The sequence below is a fragment of the Phoca vitulina genome, unplaced genomic scaffold (assembly GCF_004348235.1).
Source record: "Phoca vitulina isolate PV1807 unplaced genomic scaffold, GSC_HSeal_1.0 scaffold72, whole genome shotgun sequence".
NCBI lineage: Eukaryota > Metazoa > Chordata > Mammalia > Carnivora > Phocidae > Phoca > Phoca vitulina.
Genome location: NW_022589775.1, coordinates 1362066 through 1382760, shown reverse-complemented (window position 1 = coordinate 1382760; position 20695 = coordinate 1362066). Strand labels below are relative to the sequence as shown.

Genomic DNA, 20695 nt, shown 5'->3' with positions numbered 1-20695 from the left:
CCGGGGAGGAGGGCAGGAGAGGACCTGCGCGAGGCGGTTCCTACGGCGGCGAAGGAGGCAATGGCCCTGGGGATGTGGGGGCTGCGCCTCTGGCAGGCCGCCCCAGGTGGCCCGGCTGGCTGGAGTGAGTTTCAGCGGCGGTGGGGACGGAAAGCGAGGCTTGAAGGATTATCTGCTCAGATGGGACCTGAGGCGGGTCCTGGGAGGTCCCACGGGCTTGAGGGCAGAGGAGGGTCTTTCGGTCCCGGCTGTGGCGGCCGCCCCTCCCGGCCTGAGGGTCCAAACCTGGGGGTGCAGGGGGCACGGGGCCGCGGGGGGAGCTCAGGGCCCCTCTGGGGAGGAGCCCGCGTCCCGGTGCAAACATGTCCTTATTTTCCCGTTGGAGTACTCGTACTGGCTTTGTCAAATCCTCTCTGATTTAGGGTTTGGAAAATAAGCTCGGTATTTCTCGCTTTAGGTATTTATCGTTTTGGCGAGGGAGCTCCAGTCCCCTGGAGCTTTCTTGTCCTCGAGATCTTACAAAGCGACAGCTTTGCTCACCTTCCCAATGACTGGTCTGACTTTGACTCTACTTCTGGCTACTTTTTGCCTCTTGTAAAGCACAGACTGGAATACGACAGAAAATCGGTGGGCAGTACAGATCTGATGGGGAAGGAGCAAAGTTGAAAGGTGTGGATCTGGGCTGGCTGCGGTTTTCTTCCGTTGGCGTTTTAATTATTAATCTTAGAAAGCGGTTTAAGTGGATCGCCGAGCGCATTTTGGCCAGCGGCGTTTTACAGTTGTGTTGCCTCCCGTTCTTTCCTCGTAGGAGGCTGGTGCGGGCTGTGGTGTGCATTCTTCCACCGTTGATATTTCTTGTCACTTCCACCCAGGATTGATAGCAACGTCGCCAGCTTCTCGGCTGTCACAGACAGAACTGATAGAGATGCAGAATGAGCTCTTTAATAAAGAGAAGAACAGGCAGTTATCATTAACTCCTCGCACTGAGAAGATCGAAGTTAAACACGTTGGGAAAACCGACCCTGGCACAGTCTTTGTGATGAATAAAAACATTTCAACTCCCTATAATTGTGCTCTGCGTAAGTAGCAAATCAGGATCCAGTTTTGACTGTTTCACGTGAGCTGTGCGGAAGGACTGGCTCAGAGGAGGCAAGATTTGGTCATTGCTCCCTGAACTTAGAGAAGTTCTCCTTTATAGAGCTTCTTACTGTCTGTTCACTGTCTTTAGCTCTTGAGGGTCGTGTGGGTCTTGAAACACTGGTCCTGTCATGCACAGGTTGTCCCGGGACTTGCTTGAATCGGGCTGGGCGTGGGGTGCTGTAACTGTTCAGGCGCAAGGAGGCGGAGGTGTTCCTGGTGCTCTGGCCCTTGTAGGCAGCACTCTGGGGTGATGGTTCTCAGCAGAGGAATTTTGGGTAGAAGGACTGCCCTGGCTTCGGATGACCAGCTTTTTTGGCCGCCTTTTCCTGTCTAGCTCTTTATGGCCTACCTTCAATCTTACCTGCTTACCACTTGCCTCCTTGTGTGTTTGGTTTTTGTTCATACTCACGTGTGTGTAGTAAATGTGTAAGTGGAAATGTGCATGGGGGTGAATGGGATGAGGGTCCAAGTATGTGTTGTGTTCATATTTTAAAGGAGGTAACTGTGCCCTCTGTGTGATTCGCTGTGTGAATGAAGGAAACAGGGCCTCTTTATAGATTATTTTTGATCAAAATGCTTTTAAGTAGCTTTGATAGAACTGGTAATATTGAAATTTAGAAAGCTTCCAAAATAGATCTATACACCAGCATGCTCACTCATATATGTGACTAGCTGCATCGTTTAAACTTTTGGAAAACTCAGTAATGATTCCATTTAAGTAATTAACAATTTTAGTTAAAAGCTTAAGCTAGTGTATTACTCTGGATCTTCCTTTCCTTGGGCACTTGAAGTAGTACTTATGATCATTGTTCACTTGTTTTGTGAACATTTCTTTGCTGTGTGTTGGGCATTAGGATTACAGAGGAAGTTAAGACAAAGCACAGGTCCTTAAGGAGTTTTATACGTTTCGCATGTAGAGATGAAGCCTGTGAGCACCCTCAGCACGACTCCTGTGCTGACACTTGTCATTCACACCTCTGATCGTTCAGTGCACTTTTGAGTACGTGCTGGGCTGCAGGTGTGGTACTAGGTTCTGGATACACGAGTGACTGAGCAAAAACGGACCTGCTCCCCTCTGAATGGGACTTACTCAGACCCTGTGCCTGTGCTTTGACCACTTCTGTGAGTAGCTGTGTACTTGGAAAACATCTCATCAGGGTTGGAGTTGCACTTGCATTCTGGTCAAAGAACAGACCAGAGCTGATTGGCTTATATGTGAATTCATACTGATAATTAAAAACTGTTTCCGGTATTGGGACGCCTGGGTGGCTCAGTCGGTTAAGCGGCTGCCTTCGGCTCAGGTCATGATCCTGGGGTCTTGGGATCGAGCCCCACGTCCAGCTCCCTGCTCTGCAGGAAGCCTGCTTCTCCCTCTCCCACTCCCCCTGCTTGTGTTCCCTCTCTCGCTGTGTCTCTCTCTGTCAAATAAATAAATAAAATCTTAAAAAACAAAAAACAAAAAACTGTTTTCGGTATTTAACTTGAACAGGCCATGTTAGGGAAGTAAGAGGTGGTTTGGGAGCAAGACCCCAAACTCATTAGGACCAGATTTACTATGGATGTATATTTATATATTTTCTCTTTTGTGTGTGCACATATCCAAATGTATCCATGATGCTGCTCTCTTAATATTTAAGTGTAGCTCTTGGAAAATTGTTTTACTACTTAATAATTGACAGATTAATTTGAAATTAGACTTAGCCTTAATGATTTTTATAAATGGTTTGGGCAGTTTTGTTAAGAATACATTGGATGTGTTGGGTATTATTTTTTTTATTAGTTATAGATGTAAGATGTAAGACTTTTCTCCTGAAGGAAGTCATTGCAGAATCTTGCTTTTCTGTTGTTTTATTTCTTAATGTAGCACTTAAACATGTAACTTTTCACTTTGGGTTTTGTTAGATTTAGACCTTCGATCTATTTTGAATTCCTAGATTTAAGTGAGTGGTACTGCAGGAAGTCCATTCTGGCTCTTGTGGACGGACAGCCTTGGGACATGTATAAACCTTTGACCAAATCCTGTGAAATTGAGTTTCTTACTTTCAAAGATCGTGATCCAGGAGAAGTGAATAAGGTATTTCTGCCTCTGTGTTTTTTTTTCCCCCCTAGTTTTTCTTCTTCTTCTTTTTTTTTTTTATTTATTAAAATCCGTTTGCTACGGAGCCCGAAATGTGCAAATATGGCCAAGGTCAAATGTTGTAATGTACTAGATAATCAGTGTTTTGTTTGTTAGATTAAGCATTTTCACAGTTCAAAAAAATCCTTGAACTTGTATTTTGGTTTGAGAAAGCTATATGACTTATCTTTTATATTCATGTCTTTGTTCTACTAATATTTATTGATTACTCTCTATATTTCATTCCCTCTACTGCTTGAATTCAGCCTTTGATCATCATTGGATTATTTCAGTAACTTTTTAACTCTGCCTTCTGCCCCCATTTTTAATACTAAAGTCTTAATACTAGGAGTTTTATTAAGTGACATGACCAAGGATTGTGTCACTTTTTTCCCTACCTGGTAACTTTCAGGAATGACCTGAAAGTTATTCCCGTGCCTTTCCAGGCCCTGTGTGATCTGACACCAGCTTGGCTTTCAAGCTTCACTTTCACGGCAGCTTTCCACTTCCTCTTTGCTCTGGCCACACTAGAGGACTTGGTCACTAATGGCTTAGGCTGTGTTAGCCTCCTGGCTTTTACTGATGTTCTCCTTCAACTCTGGGTGTTTTCTTTCCTCCCTGTTAAAATCCTGTTTCTCTTTTATAGTTCAGTTAAAGTGCTACCTGCTCTGTGGGATCTTGTCAGTTTCTTCTTGTCAGAATGAATCCCTCCTTTCTTTAGGGCCTCATAGCACTTGGCTAATGTCTCTAGATACAACATTTTATATTTTATATTACATTTTAATATTGCCTTGCTATATGAACCGTTGAATGCATTGGATTCTTGGCTCTGTTAAGACAGGATGTCCGTTGTTGGACCTAGTCCTTGACTTACATGCAATAGGTATTCAATAAATACATGTTGAAATGAAACACTTAAGAAAATGATAGATACGATAATAATAGCTCACATCAAGGATTAATTATGTATCAGGCACTATCTTAGTTGATTTATAGGTATTAACTCATTTACTCTTCATAAAAATCCCATAAAAATGGATACTATAATTCCCATTTTCCAGATAAATAAACGGAAGCAAAGAGGTTCAGCAACTTGACCAAGCTTACCAGTTTAGGAAATAGTGGAGCCTGGATTTTAATCTAGGCATTCCGCCTCTGGAGTTCAACAGACATTAAAAACATTTAAGTAGGATAGATGAGGAGGTGCATTTTGCTACTTGCCTTCAAGGCCTGGGTCTGTACTTATTTTTAGTGTATGTTTATGTGGTTCTGTAGAATACATCCTGGTGCAGTTTCTGCTGCACACAACCAAGTGAGCCCACTTTTTTAGTCTCCAGATGTGGAGAAGAGCTTATGAAGGTCAAGTGCCCAGTTACACTGGTGCCAGTATGGGACATAAGATGGGCAGGTCTGCTGCTGGACTTGTGTTTCTCTCTTCATGACTCTGATCAGGTCATTGCATGGATACCCATATTAGGCATGCCCATGGGTCAAATGTGCTGGTAAAATGAAAGCCCAGTTAATAGTGAGGTTGCTTTGCTGTAAATATGAATAACTTGAGTGATTGCTATGTGATCTTAGGTAGAGGGTAGGAGTCATAAATTCTTAAAAGTTGAGTTTTTCCCTCTCTGTTATATGTGGTATAAACAGGTTTATAGTAATACATTTTTTTTTTTTTTTAATTTTAGCACAAGTTTGTTAACAAGTTACCTTTATCTTGGGTTAAAGATAAAGTTGCTACCAGATAGTAAAACTGTCTATTGTTTGACAAACATTATAGTGTGTGATATCTTGCACAGAAATACTGCTGACAGCACAAGTTGGTGCTTCATTCTTTTGTGCTTTTTGCTTGGGAGAGGTAATGTCATGGCCTGATGTTCACTATTGCTACATGCTGAGGATGGACAAATAGTTCCTAAGTCAAAAGTCAATCTAAATTTTAATACTGAAGAAACGTTAGTGAATCTTACTGTGTATTATGTTTGTGTGTATTTTATTTTTCTAGGCTTACTGGCGTTCTTGTGCCATAATGATGGGCTGTGTGATAGAGAGGGCATTCAAAGATGAATATGTGGTCAGTTTGGTCAGAGCTCCCGAAGTTCCTGGTAATGTACACACACACACACACACACACACACACACACACACACATATTTTTGTAATCCTTGAGTAGTTTGGTACCTATTTTTGGTATTTTATAGAGCTTCTTTTTTTTTTTGAGCTTATGTCTAATTTTATGTAATATAAATTACTGTCATATATATGTTCCTTTTATAATGGGTAACAAAATCCATTTTACTGAATTATTGGAGGTCAGTAATTACATAATGGAATTCGAGGAGAATGTTTCTCTTGAATGTGAATTTCATGTAATTACATTGTCTCGGTGTTTGTTTCCCACCACTTTAAGCATGTATTTTTAAATCGAATGTGTGAAGGAGGAGGAAATGAGAGTATAAATAGAATTCTGGAGAAAGCTATGTTTAGGTGGCACCATTTCACCAGAAATGTCTATGACTCTGGAGAGGAACCATTTTGGGGAGATGGAAGAGTTCACACACACTCTTTGTAATTTTGGTAAAACTAGGATTTTGCATCAGTATGTACAGTAAGATCACATTTGTAATTTTTAAAAAAATACAGAAGTATATATACCAAAAATATTTAAAAAGCTCAATGAATGATTCTAAGAAGAGCAAAACAACAAAAATGAAGAAGTTTAGAAGACATTAAAAAAAATTCAACATTTTATGTCCATTTAGTTCATCTACATATTAAATATCTCATGCTTTTGGAATTTTTATGTCTAGTAACTATTTGAAATCTCTATAGTGATAATATTCTGGAAGAAAACATGAATGTTTAAAAACATACTAGTGATTTTGGGTTAACAAAAGGTGAGTTAGTTTTTTGGGTGGGGGAAAGTTGGTAGAACTCTGTCAAGAGCTGGGATAATGGTTACAGTTTTATAATTTGTAGAGTTGAGAGAGATTGCTGGCCCTTCATTTTATGGTCTAAATATTCCATTGTTGCCGATAAGTCCCTCTACCATAACAGATTTGACTTTGCCTTTCATTTTGGTTGGATTTACAGTAATCTGTGGAGCCTTCTGCTATGATGTAGTTCTGGATAAGCGACTTGATGAGTGGATGCCAACAAAAGTAAGTATAGTGTTTGGAATATTAATTTTAGAATCTGTGCCTTTCATTGTTAGAATGATTCCTGTATTGTTGAGTGATACTGCATGTTGAGAATATTTAATTTAAAAGACCCTACTTACCTACCTACGTACCTACCTGTGTTGTTGCTTTTTCAGTGAATTCAAGATAGAGGCAGATAATGGGGGTATTCACAATGTGGTCAGTTGTATGGAAGCTTTGTGTTCTGCTTGAAGTACTTTCTTCCTGGTACTGTTCATTCTATTTCTTAAGATAGTGGTTTTCAAGATGCCCAGAATATAAAATATAGAAGCTTAATCATCTTGGTTGATGTGGTGCGAAGCCTGGAGCCTTACTTTCTTGGATCCTCTGAGCACAATTTGAAAACCACTGCCCTAAACCATTTTAGCCTGTTGCATACTGTGAGATCTCCCTATATACAAAGCTTACCTTGAGCGGAGGGATAGAGGGTAGAGGATAGAGTGAATTAAGAATCAGACTTTGACAAAGCTAACTCAAATAGCAACAAACTAGACTCTTGGTGAATGATCTGATTGCATAGTAAGTGTTCTTCTTGTTGGTCTGGCAATTGGGTAACACCTGGCTAACAAGGAAGTTCTAGATCCGATGCCCTGTCAGGAGGGTGTGCTGATGACTTTCAAATGTCAAGCCTAGAAATTCAGTTATCACTGGGGAGAAGAGGCAAATGCCTGATTCTTAAGCAAAACTGTATGTCCTACAGATTGGAAGTCTGGAGATCAGAAAAGGAAAGGTGATGTACCATACCATTTTATCAATGCTACTGTGTACATTTTTTTTCACATTTTAATATCTCTGAAAAAAAATGTGTCTTACAGTAGATAGCATGTTGTAATTGGTAGTGTTTTTTCCTTATTGGTACATTTTCGATTTAGTGAAATACTGTAGTTCCTTATTGCAAAATTTTGGAGTCAGTACAGATCCAGGTTTAAATTCTGGTTTTGGAAGTTATTTCTTGTATAATCCTGCTCAAATTGCTTAATACCAGGAGAGAGGAGGGAAAGAGGAAGGAACAAAGAGAGAAAGGGAGAGAGGGGAGAGGGATGCAGGGAAGGTATTGGAACTCTTTCTTAGTGATCTCTGAACTCGTGTCAGTATAAGTTCTTTTTCAGATATGCCCTCAGATTTAAGAAAGGATTCTCGCTTTGTTGGGGGAGTTAAGTAAAAACTAATAAGATCAAGATTCAGTTCTCATTATCTATGAAACTTGCTGCCTCCTTTTCCTTTTTTTAAATACAAAACTTTATTTTTTTTTTTTAAGATTTTATTTATTTATTTGACAGAGAGAGAGACAGGAGAGAGGTAACACAAGCTGGGGGAGTAGGAGAGGGAGAAGCAGGCTCCCTGCTGAGCAGGAAGCCCAATGTGAGGCTCGATCCCAGGACCCCGGGATCATGACCTGAGCTGAAGGCAGATGCTTAACGACTGAGCCACCCAGGCGCCCTAAATACAAAACTTTAAGTGAAAAAGAAATGTACTAGCTAATTGTGGGCACTATGGGGTTGGGTGGACCATTTAGAAAAAGTGGTGGAGAGTTACATTCAAGTAACAGTTGTATAAAATCATGAATGTGGATTTGTTATATAATAAATGGTCCCTTTAAGAATGGAGAAGAGTCATTTCATGCAAAAAAAATCTAATAGGAAGCTTATGGAAAGAATTTTATTACAAAAATTACTTGCATAACAGTGCTTGGTCTTTTCTGTATTAGTAATGATTTATAATATGAAAACTCAATTACAGTTTTTATTAGAAGTCTCATAAATATTGTTAATATGTACTAATCAATCGTTTTAATTGCATAAAAATGACTTTTCATTAAACAGGAATTTTTAATATTAGATGTATGCTATATTTTGGGCAGGGCCAATGATGACATTACGTTTCCTGGTAAAACGTTCTGAATGACATAAGCAATAATTTTTTTCCCTGTTCATTTAAAAAAGCTTAGTTTCACTCACAATGTAAGCACATTTTTGTATCTTTCTTTTTATTAGCATTTTTTTTTTTTTTAAGATTTTATTTATTTAGTTGACAGAGAGAGACATAGAGAGAGGGAACACAAGCAGGGGGAGTGGGAGAGGGAGAAGCAGGCCTCCCGCGGAGCAGGGAGCTCTACGTGGGGCTCGATCCCAGGACCCTGGGATCACGACCTGAGCCGAAGGCAGACGCATAACGACTGAGCCACCCAGGCACCCCTTTATTAGCATTTTTAATTGCATCATGTTTTAATAAACTATAAGGTTATATAATTTGGATAAAATGTTTATTAAGATTTCTTTTAGGATTATCTTTAATAATGATAGGCTAATATCTTAATTACAAGTAAATTACAAGTTTCATAGTTTGTAGAGTTGAGATAAATTGCTAACCCTACCTTTTAAGGTCTAAATATTTAATTGTTATAAATTAATAACTTTCTTTCCTAACAGATTTGCTTTTGCTTTTTCTTTTAGTTGGATTTATAATATTTAGCATACAATTTTATCTGCCTTATGGAGAAATGCTTTTAGTTGGATTTATAATATTTAGCATACAATTTTATCTGCCTTATGGAGAAATGCTTTTAAGTCAATTGTTACAAAAAGTTAATACTTTTATTTTGAAGGAGAACCTACGTTCCCTCACGAAAGATGCTCACACTTTAATTTATAAAGATCTTCCATTTGAAACTCTGGAAGTGGAAGCAAAAGTGGCATTAGAAATATTTCAGCACAACAAGTAAGTGTTGGCTTCCTTGGAAGTGAGATTCAACCTCCCAAAGTTATATGTAATAAAGAAAATTCAGCTCTTAAGAATCTTTATATCTGATGTATCTAAGATCTCTTTTTCTGTACTAGCCTATTTACTTTGGTTCATCTCATAATTTATTTCACAGAGAAAAAAACTTCCCCTCACCTTCGATAATTCTCTCAGTTTGTCTTACTTCTCCGTTTCTTTGGCCAGAGGAGTCCTTTAGTTCACAGCAACCCCGAGGTGTGTTTCCCCTTTTTCCTCCCATCATCAGGTGATAGCATACACGGAACTGTATTATTTTGTTCATTGGGCAGCCTTTCCTTCTCACCCTCCTACTCTCGAAATGACAGGAGTGAGATGGAGAATACCAGTGCTCTGGAGGGAGCTAACCGCCAAAATAAAACATTCGCACAGCCAGGGCTTAGTCTTCTGCACCAGAAGTATCCATCTGGTGGATTTTCTTTGCCAACATTTTAAATCCTCCCTGGGTCCTCAGTTCCCTTTCTCACTTCTACTAATTGTAACAAAATAAGCTATATTTTAATATTAATCTAATTGAAATTAGAACTAAGTAGGGAAATCTGCATTGCAAAAAAATAACATAGATACTAGATTCTGAAGACAGAGTAAGTCCCTGCAAATTGTTCAAGGTTATGGATTGGAATTTCTTCAGGTATTTATAAATTGAAATGTAAGTTCTTATGGGGATAGTTTATAATATTTCACATATCCTGGAACCAGTGTACTTAGAAAGCAGTAGGAATGTACTAGTTTAACTGAACTGGACTGCAGATAGTTCTGTAAGAAAATTCCTTGTATTATTGGAACATATCAACACACTTCCTGTGCTACAATTCTAGGGTTGTGCTATCCAAGAGGTACAATGTAAGCCATCTATATAACTAGATTTTCTAGTAGCTACATTAAAAAAGTCAAAAGAAAAGGTGAAGTTAATTTTAATAATACATTTTATTTAAACAGTGTATCTAAAGTGTTATTTCAGCATGTAACCAATATTACAAAATTGATGTTACTGTATAGTTTTTCCTGCTAAGTCTTCAGAATCTGGTGTAGTTTACTCTTAAGGCACATTTCAGTTAGGGCTAATTACATTTAAGTGCTCCGTAGCTACCACAGTGTACTCTAGATGTTCATTCCATGAGATTTTCCATTCCCTCCACCCCACTTTCCAGGTCTAGGAGGGCTTGTAGGAAAGTTAATTGAATGTATGGAAGGAGGTGTAGGGGTGGTTTGGGGGCAAGTTTGAAGGGACAGAGAATTTTGGATGGTTGAAGGTAGATCAGTGATTGGGCCTTTCTGCTGCAGGGGGAGCCTTAAGTGGCTTTGACTCCCAGGGGACAGGTACGTCTCTTAGAGGTGGGTCAAGAGGGACAACTATTTAAGGGAACTGGCTCCCTTAATAATGTATGGGGGGTTGGGGCGCCTGGGTGGCTCAGTCGTTAAGTGTCTGCCTTCAGCTCAGGTCATGATCCCAGGGTCCTGGGATCGAGCCCCGCATCGGGCTCCCTGCTCAGCGGGGAGCCTGCTTCTCCCTCTATCTCTCCCCCTGCTTGTGTTCCCTCTCTCGCTGTGTCTCTCTGTCAAATAAATAAATAAAATCTTTAAAAAAAAAATGTATGGGGAGCTTTGGCAGAAGGGGTGTGGCAGTAAGTAGATGTTGTCCTGTGAACTAATGCTTCCCAACCTTGCCATACACCCACCTAATATTTGTTTAGCTTTGGGGTAAAGAGACAGGGCTCTTAGTAGTGAGTGGTAAAGTTATGATTTGAACCTGGGCTGTGCAGTTCTGTCTGTGCTATTAGCTGTAGTGACAGGATTGGGTAGATTTGAGAAACATTTAGGCAGTAGAATTGATATGACTTGGCAATGAATTGGTTGGAGGGGGTGTGGCAGAAGCAGGAATCAAGGAAATCTATGAAGTTTCTCACTCAGACATGTGGGTGGTTGGCGGTGTCATTTACTAAGCTAGGAAACTCAGGAATAAGAATACATTTGGTGGGAAAAGAAGGAGTAAGTTTTTGTTGTGTTTGAGAGTTGCAGAGTGTAAGATACTTGTGGAACAGTCTAGTAGATGTTCAGGAGGGTCTTAGTTCAGGGCTCAGAAGAGGGATGTGGATTAGAAGCTGAACTGTGGAAGAGGAACGCAGAAGTGGGAATTAAAGCTGTGCATGTCAAGGAGCTAGCCCAGGGAGGGTGTTTGGTGAAAAGAGGCTGTAGGACAGGTCCCCCGGAGGGTGGAGAAGGGGAAGAGTGGCCAGAGAGTTAAAGTAACAAGCAGTAGGGAGTGTCCAGGAAGCCGGTGGAAGAGACCACTCGGAGAGGCGGGGGTGAGCAGTGGAAATAAGGACAGGAAGGTGTCCGTTACGTTCAACCAGGGAGGTTCCTAGGGCTTTGGGGAGAGCAGTGTGGTGGAGTTGTGAGGCTGTGGCCAGACTGAAGGACGTGAGGCGTGAAGGGGAGGCTCCAGGTGTAAACCCCTCTTTAAAAAACTATGGCTAAAGAGGAAGAGAAAGGGAGGGGTCCTTAAACTCCTTTTTGTGTATTTAGAAGTAAAACTTTTTTTTCTTTGCTGCTTTTTAGGTACAAAATGGATTTCATAGAAGAGAAGGCATCTCAGAACCCTGAGAGAATAGTTAAGCTACACAGGTAAGTAAAAATAAATTGGCTGTCATGCTAATTTATAGGAAGACTTAGCTTTATTGTTACCCGGATGTAGTGTATGACTGAAAAAGATGAATTTGTACCCTAATTTGTTATTCTTATTACCTTATTTTCTGTTGCTTTGTTCATTGTTTTGGTATGGTGGTAACTGGAAGATTTAAATTATCTTCAGGAGCAGTTGTGTTTTCTGTTCCTCATTTTATTGTTTGTTATTTTTATTTCTGCATTTCAAGAGTTGAAAACCATTGTTTAAGTTAATTTTGAAAGTGGGCAAAATATGCATTGCTATGAATTGAACATAATTCATGTGTATGTACAAATATGAATACTGACTAATTACTACTTACATTACATATAAGTAAGTAAAATAGGAATGTGCTTTCTGATACAGGGATGAGGGAGGTATGACAATGCATAATGCATATGCAGAAGTGACTTCATGACCTGTATCTTTTTTCTCAGCCTCATGTTTTCTTGATTCAGAGTTAAGTTTTTTTCTTCTACAAAGCTGCTCTTTGGACAATCTGTCGTATACACTGAGTTCCTAACTCTATTACAATGAGTTGTTATAAGGTTGTAGGTGATCAGTTTTAGACATTGGATTCACTCGATAGCATGATGTGTTCAGTGATCTTAAAAATCTCTCTAAAGTTATATCAATGCTAATAAAGAACAAGGTTCACTTGACTTTAATTTTCATAGTTCTAGCCTCTTCACTTGAGATTGTTGTGTCAGGAGCAGTAGAGACTGAATAGAGCCACATGGAATGTTATTGATTAGGGACATTGTCCCAAAGAGAATTAATAGATTTTTTTCCAAACTACTGTAAATGGTTTGATTTTGAGGTTTTATTTGTTTGTTTTTAAAATCAAATCAGATTTGGTGACTTCATTGATGTGAGTGAGGGTCCTCTTATTCCAAGAACAAGTATTTGTTTCCAGTATGAAGTGTCAGCGGTTCACAATCTTCAAGCCACCCCGTTGAGTCTTGTACGAAGATTCCAGGGTCTGTCTTTACCTGTACACTTAAGAGTAAGTAAAGCTTAAAGTTTCAGGACGTCCAGTTTGGGCGTGGGTGTGATTCTGGTCTTGATTTATACCAATTTGAAGGACATACATTTTAATTTTCATTTAAGTTGTGTGACACTAATATTTTATAAATTCAGGTTTATGATAAAAATAATTTTCCCCGGAATGTAAACTGATTTAGTTGAAAAAGTTGAATCAGACTGAGATAGTAATTTTAATTTTTCAAATTAGTATAGGGGAGGAGGGTGCATTGAGGATTATTGGAGTGCATATTGGTAAGCCCTTCTGGAATGTCTTTTGAATTTAGGTTTGGCAGGTTCTTCTCCCTAATTTTCCTAATCTATTCATGACCCAGAGTCTGTTATTTTCCATATTGTTCCCACCCCTCGTTAATGCTTTTTTTTTTAATTCAACTTTGGATTTTCAGATAATTCAAAATCTGTGTAGATTTCACAGCCAGAGTATGGACATTGACATAATGAGGATGCAGTACAATTTCTTTACAAGGCTCTCACCTGTTGGCCCTTTATAGGTACATCCACTCTCCTCTGCCCCACCCCCACCTCCTTACCCCTGGCAACTACTAGTCTGTTCTCTGCTCCTACAAATTTTCATTTCAAGAATGTCATGAATGGGATCATACATTATGTAATCTTTGGGGATTGGCTTTTTTCTCTCAGCATAATTCTCTGAGGATTCATCGAAGTTGTTGTGTGTATCAATAATTGGTTCTTTTTTATTGCTGTGTAGTATTCTGTGGTATGGACCTACTGTGTATTGTTTAACCATTCACCTGTTAAAGGATATTTGGGTTGTTTGTAGTTTTTTGGCTATTATGGATAAAGCTGCTATGAACATTTGTGTACAGGCTTTTGTGAATATATGTTTTCATTTCTCTGGGATAAATGCCCATGAGTACAATTGCTGGGTCATACGGTAGGCACATACTTAGTTTTTTAAGAAACGATCAAACCGATTTCCAGAGTGACTGTACCATTTTACCATTCCCACCAGCAATGTGTGAGTAATCAGTTTTTTGATCATTGCCAGCATTTGACATTGTCACTATTTTTAGCCATTATGATAGGCTTGTAGTGATTTCTCACTGTAGTTTTAATTTGCATTTTCCTATTGGCTAATTGTGTTGAACATCTTTCCATGTGTTTATTTGCCATTTGTATATCTTTTTTGGCAAAAGTCTGTTTATGTTTTTTGCTTATGTTCTAATTGGATTATTTGTTTTTTTTTACTGTTGAATTTTGAGAGTTTTTTTCCTAGTGTATTCTGGCTACTAGTCTTCTGTTAGGTATGTAGTTCACATATATTTTCTCTCTGTCAGTAGTTTGTCTTTTCATCCTCTTAACGAAAGATCAGAAGTTTTGCAGATCAGAAGTTTTTAATTTTGATGAAGTCCAGTTTATCAGTTTTTCTGTTTATGGATCATGTTTTTGGTGTTAATTCAAATAATTCTTGGCCTGGACCTAGATCCCAAAGATTTTTTCCCTTTTTTCCCCCGCTAAAAGTTTCGTAGTTTTATAGTTTTATATTTAAGTCTGTGGTCCACTTTGTGCTAAATTCTGTATAAGGTGTGAGATTTAGGTTGCAGTTCATTTTTCTTGCCTATACATGTCAAATTGCTCCAGCATCATTTGTTAAAGAGGCTGTCCTTCCTCCATTAAGTTGCTTTTGTACCCTTATTAAAAATCATTTTAAAAACCATATCTGTATGGTTCTATTTCTGGGTTCTCTATTCTGTTCCATTGATTTGTGTGTCTGTCCTGCTGGTATCACAGTCTTGATTACTGTAACAGTAAACAGTTCTTGAAATCAGGTAGAATAATTCATCCCATGTTGTTATTATTTTAAAAAATTGCTGGGCGCCTGGGTGGCTCAGTTGGTTAAGCGACTGCCTTCGGCTCAGGTCATGATCCTGGAGTCCCTGGATCGAGTCCCGCATCGGGCTCCCTGCTCAGCAGGGAGTCTGCTTCTCCCTCTGACCCTCCCCCCCTCATGTGCTCTCTCTCTCAAATAAATAAATAAAATCTTAAAAAAAAAAAAAATTGCTTAAATTATTTTAGGTCCTTTGCCTTTTCATTTAATTTTAGGATAATCTTTCTGTATTGACAAGTCTTGCTGGGACTTTGATAGGAATTGTATTAAACCTATATATAAATTTGGGGAGAATTGGCATCTTTACTAAATTGTATCTTCTAGTCTTTGAACATAGTATATCTTTTATTTAAATCCTTCATCTCATTCATCAACATTTTGTACTTTTTAGCATTTGTCCTTGACATGTTTGATTTTTCTCCACGTACCTGTTTCCTTTCCTAGCTTTCTGCATTTCAGTAAATGACACCATCATCTACTTAGCTGTGAGGTAATCCTTGATTCTGTTTCCCTCTCATCCATACTCCATCCCATTCATCATCAAGGCATTTAAACTCTTAACTCTGAAACATGCCCTGAGTCCCTCCATTGCATAGCATCCCATCTGCTACCACCACCCTTTCCAAGCCCCTCTTACTCTTCACCCCTTCCTCGCTTTCACTCTGCCCCCCTGAAGCACATTCCCTACTTAGTAGCAAAAGGACTTTTTCATATACAAATCAGATCACATAATCCCTTTGCCCTAAACATTCCAGGGGCTTCTGATAAAAATCCCAACCCTGTATCTTGTCTCACAAAGCCCCACATTATCTGGCCCCTGCCTGCCTCTCCGACGTCTCACACGACTTTCTCCATCATCCACTGTCTTCCAACCACACCGTAGGGTCTGCACCAGCTGTCCATTCTGCTGGAGTCAGGTGTGGTTTTCCTTTTAAACATACAACACTGCTCTTTTCTCCAGAAGGGCTTACACGTGCATATAGTAATTTTACCTTTTATCATAGATTTTACCAGGTCATTCAGTGTGATGTAGTCACTGGCCCACCCATATCCCTCAGTATCACCTTTAAATGACTTAGTAAAATTGATGTGGTCCTTAATGCATTTTACACAGTTTTCATCTGTGCATTCTGAGAATCCCCAACTATATAAAATTTTTAAGGATTAAGTAAATTGGTTCTATGATTTTATTATTTTCTACATTAGTTTTTACTTGTTCTTTAGGTAATTTGCTAAATCCTCTAGAACTGCCATTTCAGCGTGAAGATGTCACCATTGGTCACCATCGGTTCTTGATGAACCTCTCCTTGTGATTGCTAGTGATTTGAAGAATGACTTCTAGTTTGTTGAAAATGGCTATTTAAGGAAAGAACTGCAGCCCATGGGAAAGTGGGGCAGAGTTTTGCTTCCCATTAGAAGGAATGCTGTCTGTGATGGTAATGATTAGGAAGGACAGAAGAGGAAGAATGGCATTTTCAGTGCTTAATGTCAGTTTTTCTTACATGCCAAACAAAGCAGCTGTCCCGTAAAGTACCTTTCCCCCTACTCGAATCTACTTTTGTAACTGCTTAGCCTCATTAGTACTGCCTGACTTCTTATGTATTTGTTTTGTTTAAAACCTATATAAGACTCATTTCCTTTTATTTTAACTTTATTGCTTTATTTAATTCATAGTGAATCTTTTCTTTTCAAGGCACATTTTACAATATGGGATAAGCTGTTGGGAAGATCTCGGAAAATGGTAAGTGTTTTTTGACAGCTAATGAGTACTGTTCCATGAAGAAATTTTTATTGGAATCAGGCAACAACACAACAATAAATAAAAAAGGGAAGAAAAGAAAATGAAAGAAAAAAGTAACTAATTGTCTCAATAGCTAAAGCAGTGTTATAGTTGGTGAGCCCAGTAATATCCTGGCAAGAGAAGAGTTGTAATTTGGCATTTCTCCTGTTTTTGTTTGTTAATATCATGGAAATGATACTGTGGAACTTGAAGAAGAAGAAGAAGAATACTGCTTTATAGTAGTAATAGATCTTAGTGGGTCCAGTGGTGTTAATTAGGTCTTTGGTAATTTTTTTGTAAACTAAATGAGCATTGAGAGATTAAGATTTGTCAGATATATTTTAAAAATACCTTGACTTTTGGTTGACATATTAAATGTGCAAATGTCCTGAAAAACAGTATTTGAGTAAGTTACTTGTGTTTTGTAGTTCATTCTGTGTCATTAGCATTTAGATTTCACAAGTAGGAATGATTATATTTCTTGACCTATTTTATCCCTATTTACTCTTTCATAGGCTAAGTGCTCATCCTTTACTTACATTATCTGATAGCTGTTCCATTTAATCTGGCCATGAACCCTTCCTAGTCATCCTAATTTTCTACTCTAGTCAAGTTTGCAAACGTACATTAAACTTTTTCTTTTCTCTTCTTTTTTTTTTTTTTTTAAAGATTTTATTTATTTATTTGAGAGAGAGAGAGAGCACAAGTAGGCAGAGAGGCAGGCAGAGGGAGAGGGAGAAGCAGACTCCCCACTGAGCAGGGAGCCTGATGCGGGGCTCGATCCCAGGACCCTGGGATCATGACCTGAGCCGAAGGCAGACGCTTAACCGACTGAGCCACCCAGGTGCCCCTAGTTTGCAGTCTTATATCACTTTATTTTTTCCCAGCTTTACTGAGATATAATGGACTTAAGCTTAACGTTGTGTAAGCTTAAGATGTACATTGTAATGATTCGATATGTGTATGTATTGCAAACTAATTACCACAGTTAGTTAGCATATCCATCACCTCACAGAGTTACATATTCTGTGTGTGTGTGGTGAGAACTTTTAAAATCTATTCTCTTAGTAACTTTCAAATATATGATATTAGCATTGTTAACTCAGACTTATTTTCAAGTTTGTTTATTCATGGCAGTTTTTCTGTTTGCACTCTGTGTCCGTTTCTCCTCCTGTCTATGAATGAATACATCCTACTCATTCTTCAGTACCTCATCCAAGTCTTACTGTCCTCATGAAACATTTGCAAAGTAATCTCTGAACAAATATCCATTCTTACAATTTCCACTTGATTATATACCTCCTCATATGGTTTTCCAGTTGTTTTTGCTAGTACATTTACATTCAGTCTGTTAACCCATTCAGGGATTATTATGTATGTGTCATGCCAAATTTTGAGCCCAACCTTTGGTATATGGGTTACCTGGTAAGTATTTATTGATTATTTTTTATGATGATGTACAAACCTAGTCTTTATTAATGAATTTACAGATAAAATTTATTTTTGAGGCACTTAGTCTAATGTTCTTGTGTAAAGATTACATGTAATTTTCTCATGAAAAGAAAGTATTTTTGAATGGATAGAATAATTTTGTCTCTTTGGTCACAATCATTTTATTATTTATTTTTAATTTATATATTCAAGTATGACTGACACACAGTGTTATATTAGTTTCAGGTGTACAATATAATGATTCATCAATTCTGTACATTTCTCAGTGCTCATCACTATTAGTGTGCTCTTAGTCCCCTTCACCGTAATGATCATTTTAGATTAGGAAACTAGAGAAGAAATGAGTATATAATAAATGTAGGAAAATAGTAGAGGAAGTAGCCTAGAGTATGTAATACGAATCAGTGAGTAGCTTTTTTGCAACATTTATTCTGGTTCGGTTTCCTGCTTCTGTCCATTTTGTTTGTTTGAAGGGAGTAGGTTAGACGTATGGCTCGTTGATTCGGATGTCTGTACGTGCCAGGAGCTGTAGGTACAGAAATGAACAAACCTACTGGCCTCAGGGAAGTTACTTTAACGGGTAACTAGACTTGGAGGCAGACAGTTGGGTGTACATGTGGAGTTCTGGCATACAGCAAAGGACCCAAACCAAGCTGGCGGGTTGGTTAAAGAGGGTTTCCAGGGATTGGTGCTGCTTAAGCCGGCTTGAGAGGATGACTAAAGTGGGCCCGGCAAATAATTTGCTTGGGAGAGGTTGGTGGATGTCTCAGAGGAAGCTGCTTGACTAGAAGGGTGGAGGAATGGAGAGCGTGATGAGTATAAGATGGGTCTGAACGTACAGTCTTCCGTAGGGTGGGTGATGAGTTCAACAAAGTCTGTTGGAAATAGCATATGAAGGGCTTGTCTTCCATGATACAGAATTTACATTCCCCTCCTGGAGGTGATTGGGGGTCACTGGGGAATCTGAAAAAGGAAGTAAACTATGGGTCAGCTGTTCGTGTTTAAAAGCTTACTCTGGGGCAGCGTGGAAGAAAGCTGTGACTTAAGCCAGCAGTCCTGTTAAAGGGATAGAAGGTGGTGAGATCCTCAAGTTCAGGTGTGGCAGTGAGAGCCACTTGGGTAGAATTAGTAGGACTGTGGATTGAATACGCACATAAGAGAACGATGGATTCCCGAATGGCAGGTGTGGACAGCTGGGTAGAGACCTTCACTGAGACAGATAATGCTGGAGGTGTGGTGGGTGTCGGGGTGGTGAGGAGTAAGTATAGCTGTTTGATGTGTTTAAGTGACACAGAATAGAAATATGGATGTACAGATACCTGTTTCTGCTAAACCTGTAATATACTATATTTAAAATAGAATATACCTCCCAAGAAAATCTCTTGATTTAAGATACTGTGTTACAGCATTGCTGGTATTTTTCTAACATGAATGATTTCATTTTGTAATTGAAAAATAAAATGACAAACTGGAGACGCCTAGCTGTATGCTTCAGATTATATTTTTAATGAAATTGTTGTACTTTACTTGATCATTTATATTGGGAACCTGGCCTTGTACGTTTTCTTCTTTTTCTGCTTAACTTCCTATAATAATTACTAATAAAGGAGAAAGACCAAGGGTCATTATAGGAGAAGGACTGTGGAATGATTTAAAATGGTGGGCTAAGGGTAAAACTAAAAGTGGTTATTATTAGAAAATTAAAGTATTCATGTATTTACAGGTAACTGAAGATCAAACTAAACCTACAGAGGAAAGTGCATCGGCCTAGTAACTTCCTAAAATTTAAATATGTATAGTAAATTAAAATAAAAGTTTTCTATGAAATATTTGTGTGTGCTTCTAAAGATTAACTGTCGGGGCACCAGGGTGGCTCACTTGGCTGGGCGTCCCCCTCTTGGTTTTGGCTCAGGTCATGATCTTGGGGTTGTGGGATCGAGCCCCGTGTCAGGCTCAGTACTCAGCACATGGGCTCTGTGCTCAGCGTGGAGTCTGCTTGGGATTCTTTCTCTCACTCTGCCTCTGCCCCTCCCCTTCCCTGAGTACTCCCTCTAAAATAAATAAATAAATCTTTAAAAAAAAAAAAGATTAACTGTCTTTTTTCTCCCTAGGATTTATACTGATGTTTATTTTTTCCTCTTTATTATTATTATTATTATTATTTTTACTTTTTACTTTCTAAAGGTTAAAACAACTTACGCTGTTCACAGTAAAAATTTTATGCAGAAACAACCCTGTTCTCTCTGACTCCCCAGATATAACACTTTGACATGTTTTCTCTGTTCAGTCCTTTTTCCTACGTGTATAAACATATATGTACAAATATAAATGAAATCTTTTAAAAACATAAAGGATCATACTAGTTTTCATTTTTGTTATTTTATTTTTTATTTTTAAAATTTTTATTGTTAATCACCATACATTACATCATTAGTTTTAGATGTAGTGTTCCATGATTCATTGTTTGTGTATAACACCCAGTGCTCCATGCAGAACGTGCCCTCCTCAATACCCATCACCAGGCTAACCCATCCTCCCACCCCCCTCTCCTCTAGAACCCTCAGTTTGTTTCTGAGTCCATCGTCTCTCATGGTTCGTCTCCCCCTCCGATTTCCCCTCCTTCATTCTTCCCCTCCTGCTATCTTCTTCTTCTTTTTTTTTTTTTTTAACATAT

The 20695-nt window shown here is 38.7% G+C and overlaps 1 protein-coding gene across 1 annotated transcript in view; it reads left to right on the top strand.

Annotated features, from left to right (window-relative positions):
• Positions 1 to 19: 19 nt before the first annotated feature.
• The window catches only part of MRPL39 (mitochondrial ribosomal protein L39), a 28961-nt gene continuing 8285 nt past the window's right edge, over positions 20 to 20695 (top strand). Inside the window, exons 1-9 of the mRNA XM_032393237.1 lie at positions 20 to 124; positions 873 to 1079; positions 3075 to 3214; positions 5262 to 5361; positions 6350 to 6417; positions 9062 to 9174; positions 11791 to 11856; positions 12749 to 12902; positions 16483 to 16530. Coding sequence (XP_032249128.1) covers positions 61 to 124; positions 873 to 1079; positions 3075 to 3214; positions 5262 to 5361; positions 6350 to 6417; positions 9062 to 9174; positions 11791 to 11856; positions 12749 to 12902; positions 16483 to 16530 — 960 coding nt within the window. The 5' untranslated portion in view covers positions 20 to 60. The remainder of the gene's footprint in view (positions 125 to 872; positions 1080 to 3074; positions 3215 to 5261; positions 5362 to 6349; positions 6418 to 9061; positions 9175 to 11790; positions 11857 to 12748; positions 12903 to 16482; positions 16531 to 20695) is intronic.